At 36.2% G+C, this 14,313-nt stretch overlaps 1 protein-coding gene across 2 annotated transcripts in view; it reads left to right on the forward strand.

Moving 5' to 3' along the window:
- Positions 1–4,545: 4,545 nt before the first annotated feature.
- LOC136836089 (long-chain-fatty-acid--CoA ligase 1) overlaps positions 4,546–14,313 on the forward strand; it is a 161,705-nt gene continuing 151,937 nt past the window's right edge. Inside the window, exon 1 of one of the 2 annotated variants that reach the window (XM_067100053.1) lies at positions 4,546–4,816. In XM_067100053.1, coding sequence (XP_066956154.1) covers positions 4,798–4,816 — 19 coding nt within the window. In that variant the 5' untranslated portion in view covers positions 4,546–4,797. The remainder of the gene's footprint in view (positions 4,817–14,313) is intronic. The other variant, XM_067100051.1, reaches the window with a different exon arrangement.

The following is a 14,313-nucleotide window of genomic DNA, read 5'->3' on the forward strand; positions in this document are numbered from 1 at the left end:
ATTTGTGATAGTCACACTATTTTTGTTTAGGTCTATTGGGACAGTCAGGTTTCTTGTGACCTGCCTTCCCACATGAGAAACAAGAAAATACATTAGGCCTACCACTACCAGAAGGCCTACTGCTGCTGGTAATTTTCATAACATTGTCTTCACTTGTAGATAAACCTATACTTGCAGGCTTCTTTCAGTTTCTTCGTAACACCTAAGGGCCTTCTTAAACTCACAAAAGCTAACTCTAGTCTCCTTTTGGGTTATAACCGTTGAAAATATTTTAAAACACTGGGGCAATCCTTTGAGAACCATTGCTATTAGTAAGCTATTACTAATAGTTTCACCAGCAGTCTTCAAAGAATTTGCTGCGGTTTCGGCCCTAATAACGTAGTCAGTCACGCTTTCTTCCTCAGACTTCTTCAAGGATGTCAACGCCATATATAAAGGGCCCCATAGACGATACGACCGGCGATTGGGTTCCGTTCTAACCCTGCCCACAGACATTCAGATTTACTTCAGTTTGCCGAAACTTGGTAGAGTGAAAACATGGGCGTTCCGATCGGTGATGACGCTATAGACTGCTGTCTTGGGGCAGTCGCTGTGGCATACGTTGCGGCTGAAATTGGAAAACCCCTGCGAAGAAGGAAAACCTGGATTAAACTCTGGTTGAAGAAGAGAAATCGATTATTTCACGATTATATACTTAAAAAATAATGAACTGAAACTTGAACCTGGTGACTGGTTCAATTACCCGAGAATCGGCGAGCAGACCTACATGGAATTATAATATGTGGTCTCCCCTCTTATAAAAAAATCATTGACAACCAACATATCACTGCACGAGAGGTTGGTGGCCACACTTAGGTTCCTCGCCGCAGGTCGTTCCTTTGGGCACATAAACAAGAGTTTACGAAGGTAAAAAGTAACTGTGTTGCATACACAGCATTTCTGTATATACAGTCTGTTATGCAGTAGGTCTACGGTCCGCTAAAGAAGACTAGGCCTTTAAATATACTTTTTTCTTTAACAAAATAAGAGTACAATTATCCTCTCTTTTGTATACAAAAATTTTAATTTATGCAAGGAAAATTACAATGTTATTGTAAACATTATCATAAACTATTTCATTTAATGAAAATAACAATGTAATTTAAACATTAGTACTAATACTACATACATACATATTATTATATACATATATATATATATATATATATATATATATATATATATATATATATATATATATATATATATATATATATATATATATATACTTCTGTAATTTTTCAACTAATTTAACATGAGCCTCATTTCGCTTTCCTGTATGGGAATGATACTTCCACTTAAATTCTTCATATTTTGTAGTTGCAAGAAAACTGTTACTTTACATTTATCAGTCCACTTTTCATTATGTCATGGGTACCCATGTTTCGACCTTTGCCTACGTTGTGTTTTTCCTGTTTCACTTTAAGCTGAACCTTTTATGGTGATTATTTACCCCTTTGTTAATTAATTTTCCTGTTCGTTATGCATAGGAAATGATAAACTTAACTCTTTAAAAAGAGGCACAAATATTTGCCTACATAACAGGCCTAACTGAAATCGGTGAAATTAAGTTGGAGATTTGTACAAGGAGAACAGTTTACTATGGACAACTTGCGGACACACCATGAGCAGTAATGCTCAATGGAGGCATTCAGTCACTCTCAAAACTCTCTGTAAAAGTGCTTGAGAATACACTAGACAGTAAGACATTCACTTCACTCTTGGTAGGCCTAATCCGATCAGTGAAGATAAGCAGCATTGGTTCTGGTTAGTAATAGAACGAGTGATTACCATCTTTTGCATCTGTGACCATCTGTTGGGTGGGACGGAAGGAATACACTATCTGAAGCCACAACCAATCCCCAATACGTAACCCCCCACCCCCTACTGGGTCAACACCCTGCCCCGTGGCCGGTAGATTCTGATCTACTGTAATAGAATGGCTGGACGCAAAGTGAACGCCTCTGGCACAGACCTTACAGGCCTAGTAGGGGAGGCTATGTGCACATTACGGTCCGTAGTGAATAGTTCCAAGCCATTACTATCATTATTATTCAAATATACAAGCATTCACATGGAATAAACTTCAAAAACTATAAGGTTCCCCAGAAGAGACTACCAGTTTTTGCTAAAACTAGAAATCAGAGAAATGAATACGAAAAAAATTACGTTGTGAAAGAATAATGATCTGTATTTCGAAGAAAAAAAAAAAGGCATTGACGGAAGGCTCAATTATTGTTATTCGACGCGTCCACATGGTCGTTTGTCTGTCAGTTTGTCGCTTTACAACTATTAAAAAATGGGTAGTTGGTAACGTTCCTGCGCAAAGATTGTGAATTTTCGTCATTGAGGATTAAAAAAAAATAAAAAAGACTCGTTTTGAATGCAGCCTGTGGTTCTGTGCATGAGCAAAAAAGAAAAAAAACCTTAACAGGCGTGGGCGTTTCCCATGATGATTTGACGAAAATTGTGATGCCCCTCAGATCTTACCAAATATCTTAGGAACTGAACCTGTTCCGTCTATCTTTGGCTGGGAAAAAATTTTGGAGATAAATGTGACTATCCCTGCTTCTATACAATATTAGAAGATAGAAGATATGAGATAGTAGTACCCCCTTACAAATCGAGGTGGTTTCTTTCCCCCACCCTCCCACCCCTCCAAAAAAAAAAAAAAAAAACTTAAACATGCCAAGGACACAAAAACTGAATAAAAAACTCTCATTGTATCACGTCTTATAAAAACAGGGGAACAAGTCGAAAAACTCAACGTAAAGGGGCCAGTTTCTCTTTAAAGGATATCTTCTGGTAAACTAAAATCTCACAAATAAAAAGGAAAGGTGGGCATGAATTTAGTGTTCACAGAGTTCTCTAGGTTTGCAGTGAGTGGTGCTGTATATTACAAAAAAAAAAAAAAGTTACCGCATGATCATTGTAGGTCTAGATGTGGTACAACTGCTCATCAAAAGGAAGGCTGTGTGGCAATATTTAGGAAATTTCAAATAATGGCGAAGATTCCATATTATTATTATTATTATTATTATTATTATTATTATTATTATTATTAATGAGCGAAAAATGCCTCGATTTCTAGCGCACTAGTTTTCTGAGATCGGCATAGCAATGGATCTGATATAACCCTGAAAAAATTGAATGATGGTGTTCTTTACTGAAAGTGGTCGAATTAACAATGACGGAACTATTTCATATGAACACGTAAATGCAACAATTACAAGAGAACATACATGTGTCAAAGTCGAACAGTATGAGCACATTTTATTCATTAGAAACCGTAGGTTACTGGTACGTAAGAACACGTGGATACATAAGAAGTGTTTTATGTTGAAAAAATTATTTAACCTCCGACAGATGTGTTGGCTGCATCATTTGATAAGAGATGAGGTTACCGGATTTAAGACTATGATGAAGTGGTCAGCCAGCGAATCTTCTCACCTAATATAATCTGTTATTCCATTCTTCAGATATTCAGTCAGTCAACACAAGACTTGGGGGAAAATATCCATTTTAACCAACTTTATTGGCGGAGGCAATTATTAACCTTTCATATCGTTGTGTTTTTGAGAGTGCCTTGAAAAAATTTTGATATTATTACATACCAAATTTCAGCCCAAATTGGAAACGCAGAATGCATATCTATAAAGTACTACGTGATAGTTAGTACAGTCTGTGAAGACCTAAATGAATAAAGGCGAAGAGAATATTGAAAAGTTTGATAAAGCATTGATACAAAGAGCTAAATGAACAACGGCCCCAGAAATTTAAATGTAAAAGTGCATATCACCGGACATAATAGTTTTACTTTTCAAATAAATGTAAAACCTTTGCATTACGGGCAGAAGGTTCGACGCAACACACACCTAAATGCGTACAATAACTATAAATGACTGCAAGCAGGTGTATACCTGTGAATATCGCAGAATAAGATTTCACGGAAATCAGTCATAACGATTTTTTAGCGTTGGGACAAATTTGAGTAGAGTTAGAGTCCAAAAAACTTCAGTTCACAGCCAGTTGTTGTGCCTTCAGCATTAAAGAATTACTTTATTCTTTGTCAAGACTTTGTAAAGACTCAGCTGATGTCTCTTTGACAAGCAAGCAGTCCCACCCCTGGTGTAGTTGCCATCGAGGAAATTAGAACACGACTTTAAACAAAGCTTGAATGGTTTCCATTCCACAAGGCTGGAGGGGCGAAAGACACAATATGGATCCGGATGGGCGTGGTGGGGAGTTTTCAGTCTTACGGATGGTACTTATATCTTTTTAAAACGAAATACATAATGGCAAATCGAGCATCTTTATTTCTTGCGCGTGCGACCCTCGGAAAAGAGACCAGCAGACGTTGATCTCCCTCCCCCCTCTTCCCCTTTCCTCTTCCATGCCCTCATTCCACACCAACACCATCCTCCTCACCCTCCACCACAACCTCCTCCTCCTCCTCCTCCACCACGACAACCTCCTCCTCCTCCTCTACCTCCTCCTCGAATCGGCAGTAGTACCACATGCTGCTTGTTCCGATAAGGGTTGTGTGACGCGGTCGCTCTCCGAAAGCTCGGTAATTTTGCGATTTGGCCTCCTCTCCCTCCACTCATGGGTCAGGTGCGATACTCGAGTGACAGATAATATTTAAAAAACTTCAACGAAAAAAAGACTTATCCGGCCCTCGAAGACTCCCAGGACGCATTCTGTAGGGAAGAAGGAATATTTCGCAAAAAAATAACTATTGTTTCCTCCATCTGAAAGATGAGTGATCTAGATTCTGGTGAGTGGATTATTTTAAAAATTTTTCAATTATTATTTTAAAACCGGTGTATTTTGAGCCTAAGAGGGCTTACATCCATGCTTCTATGTGCTTTGCGTTTCGCATAGGCGTAGTAGGCCTATCCTGCTTGATTCTAATTTGCTTGCTGCAATAAGTGTACTGAGTGTTTGACGTTACGGGGAATTGCAGTAAAATGTTAATAATTGTCATATTGTAATAACAAAATAGCCGAAATAAAACCAATTTTTTTCTTTTGCTTCCCGGATATAAATGTAATACGAAATATAGAAGTATTTCCACGTAACCCTAAGTGCAATTGTCCTGTCATTCTGTTAATAAACCGCTTTTGGCCTGCTCTGACGTCACAATTGATGCATTGGGATTTAGAAGGATTACTTTGCATTAATCCCTACTCTGGTGGTTGGATTTCCAGTCAAATGTGTTCGATTATCGTTGGCTTCTTGCTTGCATTTGTGTATGTTGATGCATTGAATAATTGAATTTTACTATAAATAGCTTTGTGCTTTAGGCAGTGTCAGAAAACATATAAATGCGAGGGTATGTCTTGCGAGTTTGGAAACCTACCAGCAGAGTATAAATGGCAAATCATTTTAATTTTGATAATTTTTCCTATGTCTTCAGGTTTTTTATAATCATTTACAAATATAAATACTTGTGAAATACATTGTAAACAAAACAGAGATAGTTAGTGTGTATAGATGCACTTATTTAAAACGTAGTGCAAATGAAGTCATATGTAGGGTGTAGAGCATTCTGACAATTTAAAGACCATATATATTTAAATATTTCCTTTTAAATACACGGGAAACATAACATGGAAAGAGTTAAATGTATAAACGCACGTATTTTAAACGTAGTTTAAACGAGATAATACGTAGGATATTGGCAGTAGAACATTTTGACAGTTTAAAGCCCATATATATATATTTTCAAATGTGTAACATATGGAGGCGTTGCCACTGGATATTATTATTTAAAGGGAAGAGGGGGTGTCCGCATTGTACAGTGCCATGTCGCTGGAACGCTCCTCTTCGGCAACCGTACGACTCTCCGGGATCGATATGGAAGCCCTCCGCTGATTGGCCCGCCAGAGTCAGGCGATGTTACCCTCCCACCTTCCGACCAATCACGAGCCACGTGTGGGTTTTCGTGGATGCTCCGTCTCTTTTCCTCCTTCGTAATCATAAACGTTCTAAGTTCTGACCCCTCTTAAGCGGATGCAATGCCGGATGAAGTGCGACACGTCGTTTTGTCGCATTTTCAAGGGTGTTTTTATTCACAGTCACAAATAAGTAATAAAACATGGCAGTAATACTAAAGAAAAAGGCGCACAACCGCCAGTCATGGTTGCTTAAAAGGAGTTTTATTTTCTTCTACCACGTGACCCAAACATCGACCGAGCCCAGGTAGCCTTCGGTAGCCGCTTTGTACCTACAGTACGTAGTGCTTATGAATGACCCCCCTACGTGAATTGGGAGCTTAAGTGGCCAGGAAATCAATTGCAGAGAATCTAGGTCTAAGAGTAAGTGCAACTTGCTATGAAAAGCTCTTTACCGAACAATAGGAATCGATGGTTTATAGAACAGTAACTGTACATAGTAACCCCATTCATTCATAAAGGCTTCTATTTATAGATTTGTAGAGCCTTTGAAGTCTCGAACATTGTCGCATAGGCCTATCAGATAAGCATTAGGAGTTTATCGTAATCTCGGATATTAGTCAATATTTTTTAAGAGCCCCAGTAAGTCTAGGGGTAGCGTCAATGATGCAATGGAGATAGGCGTGGCAGATGTGAGGTTCTGATTTCTTTTACAGGGTTTACTGCAGTGCCTGATTATTATTATTATTATTATTATTATTATTATTATTATTATTATTATTGGTGAATCTACAAGCGTAATTGCTCTAATAAGGAAAGCAGAGAAGGGAATTGGGAAGTAAAAGATAACCTAAGGAAGAGAAATAACAAAGGAAAATAATTAAGATATATAAATAAAAAAATAAGACGAAATTGAATAATTCAGACAATAAATCGTGACGTGAGACGCTTCTCAGCCTATCCTGCTCAACGAATGGGATACAATATATATGTATACATATATATATATATATATATATATATATATATATATATATATATATATATCTGCAAGGTTTTCTAGGGATGGGGTTGCTAACTTCCTAACCCTCTTTACTCTGTTGCAATCCACCACAGTCTGCCTATTATCAGGAGCTATTCTATATTATATTATATATATATATATATATATATATATATATATATTTATATATATATATGCGTGTATATATATTTGTGCGTGCGTGCGCGCGTGTGTGTGTACGTGCGTGCGTGCGCGTGTGTGTGTGTATGTGTACCTCAATGACATTTTAAATTTCTGTTTCCCTCAACTCTTTTGGATTTGCCTATCAGAACATTGAATACTGTCACGTCCACAAGAACCGAATTCCAACACCAAAACTATTCTTGGTAGCTTAGTACCGGAATTCGAATCTCCGGTACGTGAGATCGATTTCATAGGATCCGAAGAAGAATTTTCTCCGTATATGTTCTCTGAGTCCAATGGATATACAAGCTTTGGAAAGCAAAATGTCAAGATTGTTACTTTAGATTTGCCCATGTTGGGCTTATGCCAGCACGGGCTCTTGCAGTTAATTTTTAAATATTCCAGCTATATGTCTTTTTACTTCTTGCGTTCTCTAGGCCCATATGTGTCCTTATGCAGGCTGCCTGTGACTCACCACAATCAGCCAACTGTCACGAACCTTATTCATTTTTTGGGTTTCAGAGGGCACACTGGGGTGTAATGGAATACGTCCTGAATGTTTTAGTTTTATATATATATATATATATATATATATATATATATATATATATATATATTATATACATGTGTGTGTATTGTGTGTGTTTATGTTGCGTTAAAACCGACAAACATCTACCGTCGACAACATTAACATGGTGCGACGAAGCCCCGAGGAACGAGGGTAATTTTTTTTTTATTCTTCGTCGTATGAGATATGTCGTCATTGCAACAGTCTCGTCTAATATATGACTATGACCTTCGGCGGGGATGTTTTAAAATCTGCTTTGTCATTAATAAAAAAAATATGAAACTGCAGTTTTAGTATGACGAAAATAAACCGTGTTCACCGAGGGACGCATATAGCTATAGTGGATATGATATAGCACTAATGTAATATATTTGTAAAAGGAGATACATGAAAACACACTGGTAAGCGTTTTGTGTATGTATATGGGTCATTGATGTTGTGGAGGATGTTTTCTGCAAAGGGGGAACATCCTTTATTTATCAGTGAAAGGATGAATGTGTCACTGAATATTGTCTAGTTTTATCTCTTTCACATCCATTCAAGGAAAAGTCTGATTGCTATATGTGTGTATATTTATGCATATTGGTAGATATATAGATGAGAGTGTTTGAAACTAGGTTGATATGCTTTTAAGGTAGGTGCAAACTTTCCGTAGAACTGGTTGATATGCTTATAGGAAAACTGGAAACTTTCCTTAGATCTAGTTTAAATAGATTTTATCCTCACATGTTTGAGGCCTAGCCCATGCTAAAAGTTTTAAGTATCGTTTTACAATACTTATAAGTTTACAGTAGTTACAAGTTCGCATCATATTCTCTGGAAACTTGAATTTCAAGTCAATGGCCCCTGTAGGCTTGCTCCATATGAGTAGGGATTTATCTTCTGATAATAATAATAATAATAATAATAATAATAATAATAATAATAATAATAATAATAATAATAATAATAATGTCAAGATTAACGAACCCAACATCTCCATGTCAAGAACAGCGAACCCAATGATCCCCATGTAAAGAATGGCCAACCCTTTCCGGTCCAGACTACAATTCCACATGAGGGCTAGTACTAAACACTGTGAAACAGTGATTCATTACACTGTTTCGCCTTATTTAGTACTAGCCCTGGGGCGAACCATGTTGCGAGTGGGTTCGTTAATCTTGACAAGATCCAATAATAATAATAATAATAATAATAATAATAATAATAATAATAATAATAATAATAATAATAAAACCCTGAAAGCACCAGTCAGTCGTGCTTCTATAGCACTGATTTCAGTTATATAAAAGCATTATTCAGTATGGTTAACAGCTTGTGTTATCTCCATGTGTAGGCTTATGTTACACGATCGAATGACAACTAGGTCGATTAATCTTTCATTTTTTGGAGGCAATTTTTGTTCCCAGTTAACATTCAATCCAATTTCTCTAAGTTGCTATTCGCTTCACTTCATTTTTCAATTTAATCATATATGTTATAATTATAGTGCACGGAAGTTTTGTCAAGTTAATAAAATCCCTGGTTGGTTCTTAATAGTTGTGTTCTTACGTTAAATCATCATCATCATCATCAACTCATCATCGTCATTATCATTTTTAGGTTTATAACAAGCAGATTTACAGCTTTTAGAGCCTTTTAATTTTTCTTTTTGCCAATGTCTTAATGATGGCACGAATTTTGCTTGTTCAGTTATAGGAATTATTGCAGTTGGGGGTAAATACTCCCAGGATTAAAGCTTAACAATAAGAAAGGTTTAGTCAGGTGACTCATTTCTATTATTATTATTATTATTATTATTATTATTATTATTATTATTATTATTATTATTATTATTATTATTATTATTATTATTATTAACCAAATCGTACCTAGATTCACGTTGAGTAAGCGTAATAGGCCAACAATTTTCAAAAGCAGAATTCCTGAGTAAAATACCGTTAATTAATGAGCGAAACGCTGAGGAACGCCAAAGAAATACGCAGCAAATAGATAAAAAATGAATCATATGCATACATGAACAGCGGTATAAATCGGACAGACTGAGGCAATGGTGCATGGCACTTTAAAACAGCATTAAAGTTGAGGAGAATCCGGGCTGAGTAAGAGTGAGCTTATTGATGAGAGAGAGAGAGAGAGAGAGAGAGAGAGAGAGAGAGAGAGAGAGAGAGAGAGAGAGAGAGAGAGAATCTTTTAATCAACTGTGTGGTATTGAGACCGAGGAAGCGGGGAAGGGAGTCCTTTGGCAAATATGGAAATACATTGTATTAGGATGGGAAAGTTCCGCACATGCTAGACCTATTGATATTTCTTTAAACCTCTTTGATATTTGTTTAATTGGGGTTTCCAGCTTAGTCCATGTGCATGCCCATGTCTTAAAGTCTCCGGAACTTTCCATATGTACATAGGCCTATAGGATATTATGATTGTTCGTAAATTTTTTTATTTGGTTTTTACAGCATTTACAATACAACATATTGCATTTCAATGCACGTTTTTACATATTTTAACCAAATAAACCAATATGAATATATTTTCTGGAAACCAGTTTTTGTTAGTTGACAGCGATGAACATAGTTCTTAAACAGTAATTACAATAACCATATTACGTTTCGATATACATTATTAGATGTTATAACAAAGATTAGAAAACATATTGAATATATTTTTCTGGAAACGAGTTAGAATTTTTAATGTATTTTCCTCAATAGCCATCTGTCGTCAGCAAGTTTCCCATTTAAAAAATTAACATTTCATGTCCTGCATACTTTTTATTGTACGTAAAATTAACTGTTTGTCTATGTGTTTAATCTCCCGCAGCATATGGAGTTTACCCTTGCCTGTCCCAGCTCGGGTTGAATGCAAAGGCCTATGTTTAGTTGAAAGCTTGTCTGTTAGACAGTACTAATATGTTTTTTCTTCATTAATGTTTATTTCGTCTTTTCTGTTTAAGAGATGTCCGATTTTATGTGACATGTTTTCCAATAGCTGACGCTTTGGATCTTGAAGTTAAACCCGGTCAGTGTATGAGTCTAGAACTGTTCTTTTCTGAACACGCTTCTGTGACTCTCTCCCCCAAGAATTGAGACTGTACGCGACTGTCAACTCTATTTTCCTTCTACTAACAGTCTTTTGTGCTTGAATTCAGGCGATGCTGGACTGTAGCGATGAGGTACTACGTGTTATACTTTACACCCCCACGAAAACATTTGCAAAGTAGTTTTAAAAAATTTTTTTAAGCCATTAGACTCCATGGGTTTACTAAATGGGGGAGGGAGTCTGTCATTCCCAAGGGGATGAATTCGATGACACATTTTTTCATGGTGTATCCAGGTCAACATTTTCACGTGCCTGCTTTTGGTTTTCTGATGTAGATTCTTTTTTCAAATGAATTTCTAGTAAAATGTTGCATTATGAAGGATTATTCAGTGGCACGTGTGTAGACTTTTCCACAAGTCCCTCTCTAATTACGTTTGGATAGTTCTTATATTAACTTTAAATTAAACATAGTGTTATTATGTTTTTAGCACTGACCTTAGGGTAACTGTCTTTTAGTTTTCTTCAGTGACTTAGTTTTCCTCTGCAGTCTGTGTTCGACCCAGTTTCCTCATATTTCATTCTTTTTTCATATCTATGGTACCTCTGTTTCTAGATTTATTCGACCTATATGTTCTCTGTATAATATAATTTGGTCATTATAGGCTTACATAATTCTAGGACCAGAATTCTACTTTGAAAATATGTATAATCAACTTTCTCTACCTCCTCAATGATTCTCTTTTCCTGTTGTTACTTAGGTCTCATTGTGACCCCATTGTCACTTACACCAGACTTGTTAGGTGTGTTGCAAGTTTCAGGGACGTTATCCTTACGTTCACCCCTCTTCCATTACTATGGCTTCTCAGTGATTCGTTACTTATTTATTTGTTGTTTGTTTACTCAGATTATTTCTGTCATTTATTTATGTTTCTTAGCAGGGTGCAGGAGCAGGATACCTTTTACAGCATTTGATATGCTGGTGCTTTCAGATTAAGTTACTGTTGTTGTTAGAATGTTTTAATATATTTGCTAAGGATGTACTATACTTCAGTCTAGAAAAGTTGAGGCACTTAAAATCAATATATATTAAAACACTCCTCTCTCTCTCTCTCTCTCTCTCTCTCTCTCTCTCTCTCTCTCTCTCTCTCTCTCTCTCTCTCTCTCTCTCTCTCTCACACACACACAGATATGAATACATATAAATACACATATATATATATATATATTATTTACACACACATATATGTATATATATTTTAGACTTGAATTTTGGGGTCATTCTGTTCTGTCAAAACTTACTTTGCTTGTTAAATGAATTTTAGTCCTATTGCAAATCAGTGGTTGCACGTTTAAAATAATAATAATAATAATAATAATAATAATAATAATAATAATAATAATAATAATATTATTATAATATTTATTATTATTATTTTTATTAAAGGAAAAGCAAGATTCACTGCATTCTTTTAGCTCTGATCATTGACAACAATCTCTTGAAGGAAGGTTGAGAATATCTTCAGTGGGACCTGCATTTGGGTATCTGCTTTCCCTTCGGAGTACTTAGGAGTACTCGAATGGCAGTAAAGGGATCTTCACTCCTCCGCAAGTTCAGCTCTCTCTCTCTCTCTCTCTCTCTCTCTCTCTCTCTCTCTCTCTCTCTCTCTCTCTCTCTCTATATATATATATATATATATATATATATATATATATATATATATATATATATATCTTGAAGATCTCAGCACCGCAGTCTCGGTTTTGTTGAATTTTTCACAAGAAGAAGCATCTTTCGCTTCCCACGTTGATCAATAGGTTGTTCCAGAACGACGCACTATCTTTTCTGTCTGAAGAATACGGCGGCCTACGTTCTTTTCATTCATCTTTCTTTTTAATTTAACATTGTTATTACCACTATTTATCTTGTTAATCTATTATTATTATTGTCGTTGAAGATGAGGAAAGGTTGTAGCCATGTAGGCCTAAGCCTAATTGGTCATTACATGAAAGATTTATATAGGACTAAAGGCCCATATTTGAAAAAAAAACAGGGAGAAGAAAATCATAAAATTAATGGACAATAAACATTATTGTAGATAAAAGCAACAATATGCGCAAGTGGGGAAAAACTTGAGCACTTATGCACAACGATTAGGCCTAGGATAGTAAGATGCACTCCGAAGTTGTCAATTTTTGCATTGTATTAGTTTCAGTGACATTATCTCTCTCTCTCTCTCTCTCTCTCTCTCTCTCTCTCTCTCTCTCTCTCTCTCTCTCTCGTTAGCTTCTCAGGCTCCATTGTGACTCCTTGTCGCTCTCACCAGAGTGAGGTTGCTAGACACATGTTTATGCCAGCACAGTTGATCGTTGGAGAGTATATGCCAGCGGTGTATGGCTTTTGTTACTGGTCTTCCCTTCATGTAGTGCGTTACTTATACTGTGACTGAACCGGTTAAACCATTGAAGTTTTCATCAGTATTTATTCTTTTGTGCCGATCTTCTCTTGTGTTTTATAAGTGAATCTTGTGTCTGTCTTGTACGTTAAATGTGGTATTCTAGTCAGTGCACTGTGCCGGTTCGAATATTAATTTTGCCTTCCTGTCAGGGAGATTAATATGAATTTCGCATACTTATAACATTCCAGTGACACATACATACGTACATGCATGCTCACACACAGACACACACACACACACACACACACACACATATATATATATATATATATATATATATATATATATATATATATATATATATATATATATAGATAGAGAGAGAGAGAGAGAGAGAGAGAGAGAGAGAGAGAGAGAGAGAGAGAGAGAGAGAGAGAGAGAGGTTGGTAGCTCTACATCCTGTCACAGATGTTCAAGGGCGTTTATACCGTCGGCTTCTGGTATTTCTTGGTGGTCACTCATCCGAGTGTTCATCAGAGCCATCGTTGCATAACAGTGATTTGACGGCCAGTGGTATATAGGCCTATTCAAAGGTCTTATATGTAGGCTATATACATTCTAACAGGCAATATTATATGATGAATAGCGTATGTTGAGCTGCCATATTGACTTTCTTTGAAACAAGTAATTTTGCTATCTAGTTCATATTAGACGGTTGTGTTTATCATTCCATTGAAATTTAAAACCAAAATAATTGTTGTTTGTGACTCATATCGTCTAAATCGGACCCCAAACAAGGTGTCTTGCGTCTCGCTTCTTGGAGAAAGGAAGGTTAAAATAATGTTTTTAAAATATATGGAATTTTGGGTCATAGAATTATTTTTGCTTAATTTTAGAGCAAAATTTCTGAGTTCGTTAACTAATATTCCTTTGAGTTGGAGAATATAGCTTTGTGTGGATTAAGGATGGAATTCATTTAAATCCTACAATGTATTTTTGCTTAGCATGTGAACTAGTAATCCATCTTTGTTTAGCTCGAGAACAACATTTTTAAAATGCTTAGAATGTATTTTTGTTTAGCTCTAGGGCACCATACTTGTGAAGTTTAGAGTGTGTCTTTGCTTAGGCCAAGGATTCACATTTTGCTTGTGAGCTTGAGGGAAGCATTCCTTGTAAGACTTTAAAGGT

Source organism: Macrobrachium rosenbergii, chromosome 56 (assembly GCF_040412425.1).
Source record: "Macrobrachium rosenbergii isolate ZJJX-2024 chromosome 56, ASM4041242v1, whole genome shotgun sequence".
NCBI lineage: Eukaryota > Metazoa > Arthropoda > Malacostraca > Decapoda > Palaemonidae > Macrobrachium > Macrobrachium rosenbergii.